Here is a 16,616-nt window from a genome sequence, read left to right as displayed (position 1 = left end):
AGGTCGGATGTTTCTGAAGAGGACGACGCTGACAGGAGGGTCGCGTTGAAGGAACAAGGGCAGAACGGTTACATGGGCGCTCTCGTCCTGCCAGCTGGAGCGAAGGGCGTTCAGATTGCCTGGCAGCAATGACACATGTGATAGGAGTGAAGTTATGGTCTAACGGGTTTTGTGATTGGATTTGAGGAGAGAGTGTATGCTTGTGTACGACCTTAACGAGTCGAGATTGTGAAAAATCAACGGTTTCAATGTATTTTCATTTAGTATGCATCGTTTGACACGACGCTAAAGCATTACTCCAGATTTGACCATGACATGAGTTTCATTCTTTGTCCGTTCCGTTGCTCCATACCAAGCATGAATATCAGACCAGCTTCGAACCAATCTACTCCTCTTGAAGCAAAGGCTGTCTTTCTCTGTCCTCGTCGACAACAGCGCCGCGCTTGAAGGGATCCTGGCCGATCAAGCCGGGGAAGCCAACCAGCACGGAGAGAACGAAGAGGACGCTCATGATAACAAAAGCGAAGATCCATTGGAAGGCGATAACGTGGGTGAGGAACTGAGCAACACCGAGAGCTGTGGAATACGTTAGAGAGGTTTCTTGCTAATCTCAGGACATTGACTTACCAGCGCTGAGAACGCTCAAGTTGAAGCCCATGGTGTAGTCCTTGTATGCGACAAGGAAGAAGAAGCCGTAGCCCATGATGGACCAAATCATGACGTTGGCCAGGATTCTGGCAGGGAGAGAGTGGGCATTGACAGCAGCAGCGCCAACGGTGAACAGGAGAACATAGTTGATTGCCAGAGGGCCAGAGACAACGGGGATGTGGATGAATCTGGGGGTTCTCGAGTGCTTGAAGTAGAGAGCCGAGAGGTTGAAGAAGTTGATGATGATAAGCATCTCAGCAAGCCAGAAGTGGCTGCGGCACCACAAGTGGACGAAGCCGAACATGAGCAAGTTGTTGAAGATGAAGTGGGAGCCGACATCAGCGGCGGCCTTGACGTAGACCTCGTTCTCCGAGTACAAGTGCCAGCAGTATCCGACTTGGAGAATGTACAACACAATCATGTAGATCGAAGTGATGATAGAGTTAAGAGCGAAGGGAGTGTGACGGTGAGAGTTCTGGTGCCAGATAGTGCCTCTGTGGTGCTTGCCCTCAGTGGGCGCATTGAAGGTGTAGTAGATGCTGGTGACAACAAGAAGAAGCCACGAGGCGGCAGTCAAGATCTTGTAGCTTCTGAGGCTTCCGGTAGGGTACGACTCGCGATCCATGAAGGGGTTGACTGCATCTGTTAGAATCAGGTCGCTATATAACAGCACTTATAGGACGCACCACTGTGAACACGCTCGTGTGCAGTTTGAAGAGTCTGTGCAACTCCCTCGGAGGTATTGTTTTCAGACATGGTGAAGTATTGGCAAGCTCAAGAAGGGTTCAGAGGGTTGTCTGTTTTCTGTTTGACGAGAAACAGAGTGGGTGAGAACGAGGGTGAGGAGGCTGCCACGCGAAGAAAGATCGGGCGAGAGTGGGGAAAGCTGCCAGGCAGGGAAGGAACGCGTGAGTGACGTGCAAAGCTGCAGAATTGGAAGCTACAGCCGGCCGCAAGGAAACAGCCGAGGCGCGGGCCGATTTTACACTCCGACGGCGATCACAGCCGAATGTTTCTTCCACAGAGTGCAACCGACAGACGGCCTGATAGACTTAGACGTGCCAGATACTAGCCTACTCGTCTTTGCACTGGTTCCCTTCGCTTTTTAATGCTCACCTGTTCAGCTTTGGGTAGTCGGAGTTTTCTCCGTTGTGCCTGACCGTACCTGAGCTCTGAGGGAACTAGTCGATGCAGGGAAGAACAGCACAAGGTAGAGGTTATTAATACTTTGATATATGCACTTTTGTTTTACATGATCATTCTCGGAGAGAAAGGCTTATCTGTTCTGTGTTGATATGCATCGCCATAATAGACATAATCCCTGCTCCTCAAGCACTTCAACCCGGAGCAGGTCAGAGATGGCTAGCAGCTCAAGGTTTTGAGTAGTGCCATACGCGAGCCATTTACTGGCCCTTCTTGCCATCTCTCTCCAGCTTTCTGAGGGCACGCTTACGGATACCTTCGTGCATAGTCTTGTTCTGATCCAGGACAATCGAGTTCATGGTACCGGTGAAAGCGCCGAGAGCCCAGTGCATGATGCCGTGGGACCAGTAGGGAGTGCTAGTGTAAGCGATACCCTGAGCACCACCAGAGCGTCCAATCTTACCCAACGCAGCTCTGACGAATTGCTTGGGGTTGGGGATGGTAGCGCTGGCACGCTTGATCTTGGACATTGCCGAGGTGACCAGGTAAGATTGAACAAGCTGAACGTGAACTCCGTGAGGCTTCATTTCGGCACCCAGAGCACTGCTCCATTGCTGAAGGAAGGCTTTGCTGCCAGAGTAGGTGGCCAAGAGGGGAGTAGGGAGAATGCCGCCGAAGGAAGCCATGGTGAGAATGAGACCACGGCGACGCTGAACCATACCGGGTGCAACGATCTGAGTGACGCGGAGAGTGCCCATGCAGTTGATGGTGATGATGTCCTTGAGCTCCTTTTCAGGGGTTTGGACGAAAGGAACAGGCATCTCGTGGCTGAGACCGACATTGTTGATGAGAATGGAGACCTCCAGATCCGAAACCAGAGCCTTCAGGGAAGCAAAGTCAGAGTCCTTGTTTTGGGAGAAGTCCATAGCAAGAGTCTTGGTTTGAACAGAGCTGTACTTGGACTGAATTTCAGAGGCCAGAGTCTCGAGCTTCGACTGTGTGCGAGAGACCAAGACGATGTTGAAACCCTTTGCTGCAAGTTGCAAGGCATATTCCTTGCCGATACCATCGGAAGCACCGGTGACAACAGCCCAGCTACCTTTACGACCGAACTTGGAGAGCTTGTAACAGTCAGTATCTTGTTGTCGAAAAAGAACATGGAATGTCTCACAGAGGTACCAGGCAAGATGAACAGACTGGCAATCAATCTCCAGAAGCTAAAGATCTTCAGGGTGATGAAGAGGAGACCAATGGCTGCGAAAACAGCGGTCACTGGCTCCTTGAGAGGATCTTCGATAAGTGCAGTCATATCTGGACTTGAAACTTTTTTTCTTGTCTGTCGATGGCTAAAGCTGTCTTGCTCTCCTTGAGAGATCACACTCTGGAGAAAGTCCCGGCTCGGATGTCGGCGATTCAGGGTCCAATCTCATATGAGCCGACTATCGTTCGACAAGCAACCTCTCCTATTCAGAATATCGCCCTGTTGTCAAATCCCACCCACACAAATCAATCGGCTCAGTATGAACTCGGTGCTCGAATATCTGCCCGCTGGCGAGGGCTTGCTGCCGAAATGGATCTTCTTCGTACGTCTGCAACGGGTCAACAATGGTTCCACACTTTTTCTAACCATGTTTAGATCTCGGTCGTATCGCTCGGTAACAGCATTCAAGCCTATTTGTCCCTCGGTCCCACACAAAAGGTGTACTGTGGTTCTAAATCGATCCCCGCTGGCGTACCTGCCAACACCGTCCCCAGCGCATCACCCGTCACACCTCTGTCAGCTCGCACCTTCGGTACCTGGACCGCAATCACTGCTATCGTCCGTCTATATGCCGCCTACAACATCACAACCAAGCCCATGTTCGAGCTGGCTTTCTGGACATACGTTGTCGCATTCACACATTTCATGTCGGAGTGGCTGATCTTTGGATCCACGAGATGGGGCAAGGGTCTTGCTGGTCCGGCCATCGTCGCAACCACTTCCTTGATCTGGATGTGGACACAATGGGACTACTACGTCAAGGCTTGAGCAACCATACCAGAGAAGAGCTATTAGTGATGAAGAAGCTAGGAAGAGTCGGAACCCATACACCACATCACGCAAGCAGAAGATGTGTAACGAGTATAATGATTATTAGAGCTTTCGCTTTCTATGAGGTTTCCAATATCGTCCCAATAACCAACCGTATCAACATCATTGCAGCTTCTTGCGGTAGAGCTCTCCGCCGCAGTTTCTGAGTCTGGCAGCAGCCTGCTCAGGGGTAATGTCACGCTGAGGCTCTGCCATCATCTCGTAGCCGACCAAGAACTTGCGGACGGTAGCGCTGCGGAGGAGAGGGGGGTAGAAGTGGATGTGGAAGTGACTGGCTTCGATCTCCTCAGGGGTACCTTCGAGGGGTGCTTGGTGAAGACCCATGCCTGTTTGGAGTTAGTGATGGTTCGGCTTTCAAGACCAATGTCTTTGACTTACTGTAAGGGAACTGAGTCTCGAACAGGTTATCATAACGTCTTGTGACTTCGGCAATGGCCTCGGCCAAATCTTCCTTTTCCTTGTCGTTGAAGTCAACCAAGGCACGCTTGTGAGTGCGAGCAATAATCATGATCTCGAACGGCCAGGTGGCCCACCAGGGGCATACGGCAATGAAAGATTCGTTCTCATACACGGTTCTCTCCTTCTTTTCAGATTCGAGGTTGGCATAGTCGACCAGCATGTGCGATCCACCATGTTCCTTGCGGTACTTTTGCAGGCTCTCCAACTCCAGTGCAGGCTCTTCGGGGGTACCGGTTGTGCACCAGACTTGACCGTGGGGGTGAGGGTTTGAGCAGCCCATTGCTGCACCCTTGTTCTCGAAGATCTGCATGTAGCGGTATTGGGCGTTGGGTGCAGCGAGATCTTGGCCATGAGGGGCGATCGTGGTAGGCTTCGCGATATCGGCAAGGATGGACTTGGGGGACAGGTGGGTGGTGTAGATTTGGGTCCAGGTGTTGATGACGGGGAGAATCTGAGAAGGCTGAAGGTCTGCGAGGGTCAAGTTGTGCGTCGGGGCGAAAGTGATGACATAGCATTTGCCAGTGACTGATTCGGCGCGCAAGAGAGTGTTGGCAAGACCTAGCCTGGGTTAACGAGCGGGTCTTCTTGTTGGAGGGTATCGAGGCTTACTGCCATCGTTTGCTGGCTGTTCATATTCGGCTTGCTCTTCCTTGACGGCACTGTAGTCGTTGACGAAGACGTAGGTACTCTCGTACTTTGGGTTTGAGTCTCCAGCAGCACGCTTGTTTCCAGGGCAAAGGTAACACTGTCATTCTCGATTCAGTCCTCGAACGTGAAGGCGGGGTAGGTGTCTGGAGCAATGCGTACAGATGGGTCGTAGTCAGGGAGTGTTGTCTTTGAGGCACCCTCCTGCTGTCCTCTGGGATATCGTCAGCTACCTGAGCCGTCTCTTGTCGCATGGTCCCATCACTCACTGCCACGGTCTCTTGGTACGGTGAGGGGAGACCAGAATCCAGCTTCCCCGGAGTGGGTTGAAGCGACGGTGAGAGATGTCGTCCAGAATCGCGTCAGGCATTGTGAGCTAGAGATGTATGCGCGTGTACTCGAGGAGCAAGAGAGAGCAAATGAGATTGAGAAAAACTGGTATTGGAGATCACTTTTCTCGTGATCAACCCTAACACGCCGTGAAGCCACATTCACCTGCATTTATCCGACTCTCCCGCCATCAAATCCTCCGCAGAGTGATTGCGGGGCCCAATTTCTCCAGCGAGCGTCATGTGGGTCGGCGACTTGACAGACAATACTATTGTAATGGACTGAAGTGTTCACAGAATGTCAATACAGATGGGGAGTCGGGGAGGGTGTACTTAATAAACTTGCCGAAGGAATATTGATCGAGTCAATTCAGCCTATACAGATGAAACAGCACTTTGGGTGCGGAGATGATGCCGGCAGCGATGACGATGGGTGTCGGCTAACAAGCATTTGAGCTCCGTGTCTGTGGCATGACTAGTCTGCCACTGCAAGAGACAAGCAATGCTGCACAAGAGGAACCGCCAAACCAGCAGAAAGTTCTGTTCATCTGGCAGGAATTTCGAGAGAGACAAGGAAAGCATAGTCGTAAATACTGTCCCTCCAGATGGCTCAATTGCTCCGCGACTCTGTGGAGCTGAGAAAGCCTGACTGCTTTACTTGTCGAGGCCTGGGTCGGTTCGAACGCGAATGAATCCCACGAGAACAGAGGTAACAAAGCATCATAGTGCTATGATCGAACATTGGCGCTGAATGGACATTTGCATGTGAAGATGTGGATAGATGGATACCGATGGCTAATTCTCGGCTCCTGCCCCAATCGGTACGCGTTAGCTGGAGAGGGTCGACGAAGCTGAGCTGGCAGCTTCACAATCAGGGGATCGAACATCTAGGCAACAATTCTTCTGTTGATCGACTCTGTCAACCAGCGCGATATACCGGATTAATAGAATCGCGCTCATTCAATCAAACAACATGGCCGCCATGATGCCTAGCGGAACAGCTTCCGCAAACCCCTACGAGCACTACGATCAGGATCCCTTAGAAGATGACCTTATTGACCCAGATGATGGTACTTTAATCTCTAGCCTCTATCGGTGAGCATTCGCGCTGATGTTTAATAGCTGCTTTGGACCTCGAAGACCCTCTTGCATCATCGTCCGATCGAGCACCTTTGACAGGCAACATCCAACAACCGTCAGCTCGCGCGCAAAACACTCAATCCTACCTAAACAACACAATCGGCGGAGAAGATCGTAGAGCACCTCAAAATACCATCGACGAGAGCGTTTGGGATACATTGTCGAGAGACTTGCTTGCTATCTGGGAGAAAATGCGACAAGTACTATACCCCAAGTACCTCCTAGGTGGCCTGTTGCAGCGCGGTGGGGGCATGGGAGGTGCTGAAAGAGCGGAGGGAGACAGTCTTGGTGGAGGTGGCTTGAATGGACTTGTCGGCAGATGGCCAGATGCAGACACTGTTCTGCAGAGTGGCATGAGTGAGGGTTTGAGGGACTGGGATCTCTGGTATGTTTCTTTGACGATGGTGCCATCATGCCAGGAACTAACACAGTTACAGGGGCCCTCTCGTCTTCTGCTTGCTGCTCAGTTTTCTTCTATCTCGCGGCGCCCAGGATGAACAAAAGTCCGTTGTCTTCTCCGGAGTTTTCGCTACCGTCTGGATTGGCGAGGCCGTTGTAACTCTTCAGATCAAGCTTCTCGGAGGCAGCATGTAAGCCGATTTCCTTGACATAAGACACCATCCAATACTGACATGTGCGGCAGCTCGTTCTTCCAGTCAGTGTGCATCATCGGGTACACATTATTCCCACTTGTCATCGCATCACTTCTCAGTGCGTTTGGTCTGCCTATGATTGCTAGAATACCCGTGTACATTGTGCTGGTCGCATGGTCACTGGCTGCAGGCATCAGCATTCTCGGAGGCTCTGGCGTTGTCAAGAATCGTGTTGGAATTGCCGTCTACCCTCTTCTTGTCTTCTACATCGGTTTGGGATGCTTGTGTTTTATCAGTTAAGCATGCTGGTTGGTCAGTCAAGAAAGAAGTGGCAGCAACATCGAAGCCAATGATGTTAGCATGTGTATCAAAATCGTCTCATCAAAATTGCAGTGTGCTGGACACACACAATCTCGTTGTCTCTGAATATCATTTCCAATGAATGAAAATAGCCTTTGTCTCCAATTGTCCCAATTACCAGGATGGGCCAAAGACAAAGATTACCGTTTTGGGACTAGTAGTGTATGCGCGAGCACCGTCGACGGCATTAACACACACGGCGGCTATCGCTGCGAAACTCCAGTAGCATTGTAAATTATTTTATCTTGTTGTTCATTGCCATTCTAGATGAGGATATACGAATCTTGATCTCGTCTGGCTTCACTTCATCTCGCAAAGTCGATTCACAGATCGTCCCCGGACAAGACATTCAGACCCACCGACACAGAGTGCGCTGGGCTGGTTCATCTGATCGAGCCCGCCTCGACCGCTTTCTGAACCTGCTCAGTCAAGCCTGCGCCTGCTTTCTCTTTTTCTTCATCAAATCCATCACTTACAAACACCCAAGTCAGCTCCCGGATTTCCTTTGACGAGCAGCTTCTCGCGACTTCAACCGCGATTTGCACCCAGCAGCTTTCCCCGCCAGCATAGCCGCAACCACAATGTCCACGCCGCCAAAGGATGTCCACACCTCCGACACTGAAGGAGGTGAGAGACCTCTCAGGGAAAGATTGAGAAATGCCAGCATCAAGAGCGCAAAGCAGCCCACCGACACGCTCGCGACCACCGAGCCCGAACCTGAGAAGGCCCGAGCCAAATTGCAAAGAAAGAGAAGCCATGAGGATGTTGAGAGTGTAGAGGACGAGCCTGCACACAAGAGCAGACAGGCTCGTAAGAACAAGAGATCAAGGGAAAACTCGCCCGACGAAAAGGTCGCTGAACAATCCGGCAAGCGCAAGTCGAGCGAGCTCGAAAGAGACGATGAGCCTGTGGCAGTGGAGATCTCTCAACCTTCCGTACCATCCACCTCGACTGTCACTTCAATTGAAACCGACAACTTGACCAAGTCTGACGAGAGCCCGAAATCGAAGCGCAGCAGGGTAGATGACAAGACCACTGCCGACACAGCCTCCTCAGCAACATCCGACGCAAAGGCAACCATCGAGCCCGAAGGAAAGACTGGACAAGAACAGACCAAACCTGCCATCAAGATACCCGCAGGAAGTGGATTTGCAAACACTTCTGCAGCATCCCCATTCGCATCTCTGGCCACTAGTAAATCTCCCTCTGAGCAGCCTCAACCTACGACCAGTGCTTTTGCCTCATCTGCATTCGGCGCGCTTGCGGGCTCTTCCACATCAGCTTTCGGCGCATTGGGTCAGAATAAGACTCTGTCCAGTTTCGCCAGCCCAGGCACTACCCCTGCACCTGGCGAGGACGCCGCAAAGCCTGCCCCGAAACCGAGTGCTTTCGGTGGTCTCGCAGCAGGAGCATCACCTTTCGCTACTGCCGGATCTTCAGGTTTCGGATCTGGCGCCTCCGGCTTTGGAAAGCTTGGTAATGGCTTTGGCGGTGGATTCGGAAGTCTAGGTGGATCGAAATTGACCAACTTCGCGAGCAGTGGTACTCCTGGTGTCATCGGATCAAGCACAAAGACAGGAATTACAGCATTTGGCGCACCTGCTGAGGACGGGGAGGAACAATCTGGTGACGAAGAAGACAACGAGGCTGGAGTTAAGAGCCCCAAGCTCATCGTCGATGAGGACAAGAAGGACGAACGCTTTTTCGAGCAAGAGAGTAAGTCTTGTTTCCTACATCTGTCCCCCAAGATACTAACAGTTACGCAGTCGAAACCGGCGAAGAAGGCGAAACCACTGAATACACATGCCGCGCTAAATTATACAACTTTGTCGACAAAAAGGAGTGGAAGGAGCGCGGACTCGGTGTTCTTCGTCTCAACGTGACCGAACCACAATCTGACGACGGAGATTCCACATTGAAGGCTAGACTTGTCATGCGTGCCGATGGTTCGCACCGCGTCATTCTCAACACGCCCATTCAAAAGGGCTTGAAATTCGGCGATGTACACGGTGCAAGACCTACTGGTGGTTACATGAGTTTCATGGGTTCTCTTGACGGCAAACCGACGCTTGAATTCCTCCAGCTGAAGGTATGATCATATCCGTCCATCTCTCTTGCTTAACCAGCATGCTAACGCGATGAAACAGTTGAGACAACAATTCGCCATGGAACTGTGGGATCACATTGCAGAGTTGCAAAAGCAGATGTAGAGAACGATAGTCAACGACAGGAACGATTTCTTACTGCGTAGAGTCAGGTGCATGCTTTTAGCATTGGTGCGCAGTTCAGCATAGGCTCAGAAAGTTGGATGGTGGGTTGTCTTTAGCAGCGAACACATTACGGCTGCGGCTACCTTGAGCATACGAAATCAAAATTGAGCTATTATGAGAAGACGTTTCAATAGCGGGCTTGTTAGTGATGATGTGTACTGAAGGTTTACTACAGTGTTTTATCTGCTCGGTCAGGGGAAGCAAGCTACTGGGTGTCATTGTGTGGTGGAAAGCAGTGGCGAAGGCGTCGTGAGTTCCACTCTCGTCTTTGTATTCGCGTCCTGACACACACATTCATGCTACAACTTTGACATTTCTTTTTGAAAATCACAATGCTTAGTATTGACATCGACTGAATCATCACTCCATGATCACTATACCGGAATTGATATCTTGGCCTACTTGCATCTTTCACGTTTTCACAACCCTCGGCTACGTCATCAATCTCGCGTCCTGAAGTCGCATCAACAATGCCCAAATTGCAAGCCGCAACAGTGTCCAACAAAGTCGTTCGGAAACGGAAGAGACAGAGCCAGGATGAAACGGAACAAGTAGGAGCCGAAGGCGACGCTTCTCAGGATACGACCATAAGCACGACAACAGTTCCGACCAAGACACAGGATGGAGGCAAGAAACCGAAGCGGACGCCCAAAGGCAAGGGTGCAACACCCAGCCTCTCCAGGAAGGGCTCCTCCATGGTAGAAACCACAATTGCCTGGCCTGAGGAGTTCACAAAACTAGGCCAAGTCCACCGAGCGCTCAATCTTGTCTACACTTTCTGTTGTACGCGCAAACACCTAGCCACCACTTTTGATACAATAAGGACCACAGTGGAGTCGCACATTGGTCGCGAGCTGTCTATACAAGATGTCGCCAAGATCAAAGCCCTGATACCGTGTTCTATCAACTTTGCATACATCGATGAGGATCTGCTCCAGGTCAACCTCATGGGAGAGCAGGAGAACTCGAAGAACAAGAGATTTGAAGGATATGTTCCGCCAGAACCAAAACAGGATGGACAAGATCAAGGGAACAGAGAGGTTCTACTGTTTGAATACATCGACGGAGATTTGAAGCGTCAAGTGCAGCACAACAAGACTGGTGAACCTACGAAGGCAACCCGCAAGTTGAAAGATGAGGACCTCAAAATGCCTGTTTACAGTCAGAAGCAGATGATGAACCTCATCGAGAAGAGAAACAACAAATTCACTTCCGCAGTAAATGCCTGGCTGAATGAGTGCGATGCAGAAGGTGTAAACCCGGTCGAGAAGCTGGATATCGAGCACAACCTGAACATACCAGCGCCCTCGGAGAGTAGAGGAAACACGCCTACCCCTGAGAAGCGAAGGGCCTTACTACCCAAATCCATCCCAGATGAGCGAAAAACTATCCCTGAGATTGTGTCCGAGATCAAAACTCTGGAATGGTATACTGGCCAAATTGTACCGGACGGTCATCGTGTGTTCGATCCTCAGCCGCCCATCTACGGCGAACTAAACTTTGAATTGTCGCAAACCTTGGTCAATGCACTCTACAATACTCGCGGCATCACTCAGCTGTATTCGCATCAGGCCGAAGCCATCAACAATCTATATGACGGTCACAATGTCATCGTCTCAACATCGACAAGTTCTGGAAAGTCTTTGATCTACCAAATCCCCGTGTTACACGAGCTGGAAAAGAACAAACAGGCGAGAGCCATGTACATTTTTCCTACCAAAGCTTTGGCTCAAGATCAGCGACGTAGTCTTAAGGACTTGCTGCAATACATGGATGGTTTGCAAGACTTGGTCGTTGAGACTTTTGATGGTGATACACAAATGTGTGATCGAAACCTTATTCGAGATGAGGGTAGCATTATCTTTACTAATCCGGATATGCTCCACATCACCATCCTGCCACAAGAAGAGGCCTGGAGGACATTCCTGCAAAACTTACGATTTGTCGTAGTCGATGAGTTACACGTCTACAACGGTCTGTTTGGAGCACATGTAGCTTTGATTATGCGACGCCTGCGAAGAATCTGCGCTGCCGTGGGAAACCGTCATATCAAGTTCATCTCATGTTCCGCTACTGTTGCGAACCCAGAAGAGCATATGAAGACAATCTTCGGTGTAGAGCAAGTCAAGCTCACAGACTTTGACGGCTCACCTTCTGGCAGGAAAGAGTTCTTGTGTTGGAACACCCCGTTCAAAGATCCAGCAGATCCGACTTCTGGTAGAGGTGATGCTTTGGCCGAGTCTGCAAAATTGTTCTGCCAGCTCATCTTACGAGGTGTACGTGTAATTGCTTTCTGCAGGGTGCGAAAGCAGTGTGAGGCGTTGATCGGTGCCGTCAAGAACGAACTGGCCTTTTTAGACAAGCAAGAAGTCATGGCCAGGGTGATGTCCTACCGAGGTGGTTACGCTCCTCAAGATCGACGAAAGATTGAAAAGGAAATGTTTGAGGGCAAGCTCGTTGGTATCGTGGCAACCAGTGCCCTGGAATTGGGAATTGATATTGGGTCTCTTGATGCTGTCATGACCTGTGGGTTTCCGTACACCATCGCCAATCTTCGCCAGCAGAGTGGTCGAGCAGGTCGCAGAAACAAAGACTCGATCTCTATATTGGTTGGGGATGCCTTCCCGACCGATCAGCATTACATGCAGAACCCAGATGAGATCTTTACGAAGCCCAACTGTCAGCTTCAAGTCGATCTCGAGAATATGCTCGTGCTTGAAGGACACGTTCAATGTGCGGCTAACGAGATGCCAGTTCAGCCAGCCGGAGACGAAATATACTTCGGAAAACTATTGAAAGACATTGCAGAGAACAGGATGAGGAAGGATGACCTCGGTTTCTTCCACACGGCTGACCGTTTCCTTCCACGTCCCTCTACTTTTGTGGCAATCCGCGATACCGAAGAAGACCACTTCGCTATCGTCGATATCACACATGGTCGCAATGTTGTACTCGAAGAACTGGAGGCCTCGAGAGCATTCTTCACCATCTACGAAGGAGGCATCTACTTACACCAGGGCAACAAATACCTCGTCAAAGAAATGTCTACAGATCGCATGATGGCTCGCGTCGAGTTCGTCCGAGTGGAATGGACAACCCAACAACGCGATTTCACCGACATCGACCCAATCGAAACCGAAGCCATCCGCAAAATTCCCAAATCACTATCGCGAGCCTACTTTGGTACAATCAGAATCACCCAGGTGGTATTCGGTTTCTTCAAAGTCGATCAAAAGCGACGCATTTTGGATGCGGTCGAAGTTGACAATCCACCCATTACGATCTTGAGCAAAGGCATGTGGCTTGATGTTCCACGCCGTGCGTTACAGATTCTGGAGTCGAGGAGGCTTAATATGGCAGGAGCGATTCATGCGGCTGAACACGCTTTACTCTCGCTCATGCCTAATTTCATCATCAGTATGCCTGGCGACGTCAAAACAGAATGCAAAAACGCAATCAAGGAATTCCAAGCCAAAGAAAACAGCCGCAAGCGACCTGCACGTCTCACCTTTTACGATGCCAAAGGGGGTGCTGCTGGTTCAGGAATCAGCACAAAGGCATTCGAATTCGTGGATCGCTTGTTGATTCAAGCCTGTGAACGCGTAGGGGCTTGTCATTGCGAGGAAGGATGTCTTGAATGCTGTTGCTCTGAGCAATGCAAAGAGGCGAATTCTGTAATGAGTAAAGCTGGTGCGGAGGTGATTTTGAAGTCGCTGTTGAACAGGGAAATTGATGTTGACGCGTTACCTTGGGGTCCCGAGGACGAAAAGACGCCTGCGGGTGTGGAAACTGTGGTTTTCGCTAACGAAGTTGCACCTGGAAGGGGTAAAAGGTTCGGAGATATTGTTGTCAAGACTGAAGATGGAGAGGAAGAGATTGTGGTCATTAAGGATGAGCCTATGGATGATGAGTGATCGAGGAAATTCAGAGTATCCTACAGCATCCATCCCCAGCTTTCTTCGTCACAACCCAGTCCAAGACCAGCAATAGCAACGAAAAAGATAGATATTCGCATCAGCCCGAGATAGTGCAATACGAGCGACACAATGTCCAGGAGAGATCACTCCCTCCCCGACCATAGTTCCAAAAAAAAAAAAAAAAAAAGCGAAAGGTCTTGCCAACAGCGGCCAACTGCTGGGAAATTCGAAGAGCTTCTCTGGGTGTATTGTATCAGGATTCTCCAGTGTGAGTTTGGAGTCTCCTGAAAGGTTACATGTTACGATTTTTGTTGCGATTTCCCACTTGCAACGGACATTTTAAAAGTTTGATATCTGCCTTCTTCCTTCGAAGGATCGGGTCATCAAGCCGGGTATGAAGGAAGGAAGGACAGAGGAAGGTGGGAAGGGAGGGAGTTTTATACCGTAGGTTGAGGGTGAGGTGATGGCCATGTGGGTGGTGAGTCACCTTGTAACTCTCTCATCCCTCCGCTCTTTTTGCGTCTCATTCGGGAGGTAGGGAAGTCTGAATTCTCAGGCCGTGTCCTGGTGGCAACTGTGACCTTGAGGTTCTTCTTTGTATGCTGTTCTCGAACTTCAGCTGGACGCCTGTCCGAACGAAGAAGATGTAGCAGACCAAAGCCAGAGTCCGCCACCTAGTATCGCAAATAATACAAAGCACCTCACATGTATCGCCGGGTGTACGCTAGAAGTAAAGGGTATTATGATCCGAGCATGTGGGAGACGATCATGTCCTTGTTAGTCTCTAGATTGCTTGCCAAAGGAGTGACCCTGACTGTCAGTATATCTTTCTGGCAACAGCTCGCATGATCGAAATACCTCTTTGCCGTCAATGACGTAGCAAATACTTGACTATGGCTCTTTTGCCGGTTGCCAGTACACATAAGACATGTATTGCGTCAGTAGCTTCGGTGGTATGGAGGAATTCTTAATTTTGATACAGATTGTACAAGCTCTTTCGCAACCCAGTCGTAGTTTTCCAGTATAAACGCCATCCCAATGAGGTAAAATGTACAAAAGCATGCAGCAAGATAACGCATGAAAGCATCTATCTGGAGGCTTTGGGAACGTGGTAGACTCTCTGCTTGTAGACCTTCTCGAAGCCGTGCTCGCCCTGAGCATCCAGGTTGTCGAATTTGGCGACCATGTCTTCCAGGTCCTTCTCTCCCTCGGGACGGAAACGAGTGACCTTGGCAATGTTACCGGCGGTCATGTCGTTGATGGGCTTGCCCTCGCGACGCAGGCGGGATACTGTGCGGGCGGTCATGGCGAATCTCATGTCCTTGGGTCCGTCGACGAGTTCGAGAATGGCAGAAGGTGCTTGATCTTCCTTGATGGGTTCAATGCGTAGTACACGGGTGTAGCCACCGGGGCGGTTGAGGAAGCGTTCGCGAAGAGGGCCGAAGAGTTTGGGGATGAGAGAGTGGGGTTCCTGTTGTCGAGTCTTGTTAGCAATTGTCTCACGGAGGAGACGATCAATATCCGGGCAGAGTACGGAAGGCGACATACGTAGAAGATGGAGAGAGCCTTTCTCTTGCTGGCGTCGGTGTTTCTCTTTCCCAAGGTGATCAACTTCTCGGCCAATCGCTGGGCTTCCTGGGCCTTGGGCCATGTTGTGGATATCGTCTCGTTCTTGAAGAGGGATGTGACGAGGTTTCTGAGCAGAGCTTGACGATGCGAGCTGCTGCGCGACAAGTGTCTGTACTTCTGGAGTCCGCCTGCCATGTTTTTTCTTTATGCGAGTTTCCTGCCGGGTGGCGCTGTAAGGTTCGGGCAAGTAGTCACTCGAGAGATGATAGTAGTCGCCGAGGAAGAAGTATCCAGAGTCGACAGTTGGTCCGGTATAGTGCGCACGGTTTAAATGTGCAAGACTGGTGAGATGGTGCCTGTCGATTGAAGGTAGAAATGCGCCAAGAGCAAAGGTTGCGGTTTCCCCAGAAAGTTGATCTCGTTCTCTCCTCCGACTTGCCCGCAATCAGTCAACAATTGTATCGTACCTTCCAACCTCGACAATCGCTTTTCGCTGTACTCCCACTCGCTCTAAGACAGCCAAACAACGCCTGTCACTATCATGGGCTTCACAACTGGCTTCGTTCGTACCTTCCTACAAGCTTCACCCCTCCTCTTTCTAACACAACACAGATCGGCGGCATTGCCCTAACATCCTCAATCTTCTACATCTCATTGAACTTGCACGAGCGAAACCGTTTATACCAATCTCACCTCTTGCGCCAGCAATCAAACGTCTTGCGAAACATCACAGATCCCCAGCCCCCAGAGGCACCGCATACTGCCCGTCATCTCGTACCTGGTCTGGCCGATCGTCTGAAGTACCGCTGGAACACTGAGCTGGAAGCTGCCGTGAGAAAGATTCAACATTTCAACTGGGAGCAATGGAGGAGAGATGCCGAGGACAAGGTGTCTGGTGCCTTCAGCAAGGGCCTGGGTGCTGCTGTTGACGAGGCTGAGAAGAAGACGACCTGAAAGACTGAACATGGGAAAGGAGAAACAACAACATAAGGCTGCAGGCAAAGCCTGCCCGTGTACAAAAGAGCCCCAGGAACGACGATCATGGCATCAGGAGCCTGCGTCAGCCGTGGTAATGCTGAAAGGAAGAGACGGATAGATACCCCTATCGTCAAGATATGCGACACACGACATCAACACTACAAAGAAGCACGGCAAAGAAAAGCCAGGCCGGGAAGAGAAGAATTCAAACGACTCACCACTCAAAGCTGTCGACTCACTGTGATCTGCCATCATGCATTTGAACCGGGCTCTAGTGCTACCATACGGCCATCAAACCTCCAATATAGAAGAGTCCTCCATGCCTTCCTTTTCTCTCAACCAAGAAGGCACCGGCTTTGCGTTCGTCTGGTGTCTCCAAGTTCGAATGTCTTATGCGCACTATCGTGAAATCTCCATGGCTGATGCGTCGCTCGACTTGCGCAGATAGTATGTGACGCTCAAGGTATGCATGA

General features: G+C 50.5%; 9 protein-coding genes across 9 annotated transcripts; 5 read left to right on the top strand and 4 right to left on the bottom strand.

The window, feature by feature from the left end:
• Positions 1-238: 238 nt before the first annotated feature.
• Positions 239-1,444, bottom strand: M438DRAFT_291041 (ATP synthase F0). Its single transcript, XM_029901734.1, has 3 exons — positions 1,335-1,444; positions 628-1,284; positions 239-576 (listed from the first exon to the last, which is right to left on the bottom strand). Exons 1-3 carry the CDS (start codon positions 1,402-1,404, stop codon positions 386-388), a joined length of 918 nt encoding a protein of 305 aa, XP_029764175.1. The 5' UTR covers positions 1,405-1,444; the 3' UTR covers positions 239-385.
• Positions 1,445-1,850: 406 nt separating this feature from the next.
• Positions 1,851-3,374, bottom strand: M438DRAFT_291037 (NAD(P)-binding protein). The gene is made up of 2 exons (XM_029901733.1): positions 2,963-3,374; positions 1,851-2,912 (listed from the first exon to the last, which is right to left on the bottom strand). The coding sequence occupies exons 1-2, from the start codon at positions 3,098-3,100 to the stop codon at positions 2,052-2,054; spliced, it is 999 nt and encodes a 332-aa protein (XP_029764174.1). The 5' UTR covers positions 3,101-3,374; the 3' UTR covers positions 1,851-2,051.
• M438DRAFT_266712 (ergosterol 28) lies at positions 3,312-3,820 on the top strand (the record flags this gene model as incomplete). Its single annotated transcript, XM_029900132.1, has 2 exons — positions 3,312-3,374; positions 3,428-3,820. 2 exons carry the CDS (start codon positions 3,312-3,314, stop codon positions 3,818-3,820), a joined length of 456 nt encoding a protein of 151 aa, XP_029764173.1.
• Positions 3,821-3,985: 165 nt separating this feature from the next.
• Positions 3,986-5,357, bottom strand: M438DRAFT_267643 (galactose-1-phosphate uridylyltransferase; the record flags this gene model as incomplete). The annotated part of the gene is made up of 5 exons (XM_029900200.1): positions 3,986-4,209; positions 4,262-4,900; positions 4,952-5,087; positions 5,150-5,201; positions 5,257-5,357. 5 exons carry the CDS (start codon positions 5,355-5,357, stop codon positions 3,986-3,988), a joined length of 1,152 nt encoding a protein of 383 aa, XP_029764172.1.
• Positions 5,358-6,045: 688 nt separating this feature from the next.
• On the top strand, positions 6,046-7,503 carry M438DRAFT_291030 (Yip1-domain-containing protein). The gene is made up of 4 exons (XM_029901732.1): positions 6,046-6,386; positions 6,439-6,841; positions 6,894-7,046; positions 7,100-7,503. The coding sequence occupies exons 1-4, from the start codon at positions 6,290-6,292 to the stop codon at positions 7,347-7,349; spliced, it is 903 nt and encodes a 300-aa protein (XP_029764171.1). The 5' UTR covers positions 6,046-6,289; the 3' UTR covers positions 7,350-7,503.
• Positions 7,504-7,639: 136 nt separating this feature from the next.
• M438DRAFT_313045 (uncharacterized protein) lies at positions 7,640-10,027 on the top strand. Its single transcript, XM_029902544.1, has 3 exons — positions 7,640-9,125; positions 9,176-9,498; positions 9,557-10,027. Exons 1-3 carry the CDS (start codon positions 7,991-7,993, stop codon positions 9,617-9,619), a joined length of 1,521 nt encoding a protein of 506 aa, XP_029764170.1. The 5' UTR covers positions 7,640-7,990; the 3' UTR covers positions 9,620-10,027.
• M438DRAFT_313042 (DEAD/DEAH box helicase) lies at positions 9,999-13,738 on the top strand. The gene has a single exon (XM_029902543.1). It carries the CDS (start codon positions 10,150-10,152, stop codon positions 13,591-13,593), a length of 3,444 nt encoding a protein of 1,147 aa, XP_029764169.1. The 5' UTR covers positions 9,999-10,149; the 3' UTR covers positions 13,594-13,738.
• Positions 13,739-14,599: 861 nt separating this feature from the next.
• M438DRAFT_313040 (ribosomal protein L17) lies at positions 14,600-15,484 on the bottom strand. Its single transcript, XM_029902542.1, has 2 exons — positions 15,145-15,484; positions 14,600-15,067 (listed from the first exon to the last, which is right to left on the bottom strand). The coding sequence occupies exons 1-2, from the start codon at positions 15,358-15,360 to the stop codon at positions 14,684-14,686; spliced, it is 600 nt and encodes a 199-aa protein (XP_029764168.1). The 5' UTR covers positions 15,361-15,484; the 3' UTR covers positions 14,600-14,683.
• A 222-nt stretch (positions 15,485-15,706) lies between these two features.
• M438DRAFT_266553 (uncharacterized protein) lies at positions 15,707-16,119 on the top strand (the record flags this gene model as incomplete). Its single annotated transcript, XM_029900120.1, has 2 exons — positions 15,707-15,727; positions 15,778-16,119. The coding sequence occupies 2 exons, from the start codon at positions 15,707-15,709 to the stop codon at positions 16,117-16,119; spliced, it is 363 nt and encodes a 120-aa protein (XP_029764167.1).
• Positions 16,120-16,616: the final 497 nt, after the last annotated feature.

Source organism: Aureobasidium pullulans (genome assembly GCF_000721785.1).
Source record: "Aureobasidium pullulans EXF-150 unplaced genomic scaffold scaffold_3, whole genome shotgun sequence".
NCBI classification, from domain to species: Eukaryota; Fungi; Ascomycota; class Dothideomycetes; order Dothideales; family Saccotheciaceae; genus Aureobasidium; species Aureobasidium pullulans.
The sequence above is the reverse complement of the archived record's forward strand: the minus strand, read 5'-3'. Positions and strand labels throughout refer to the sequence as shown.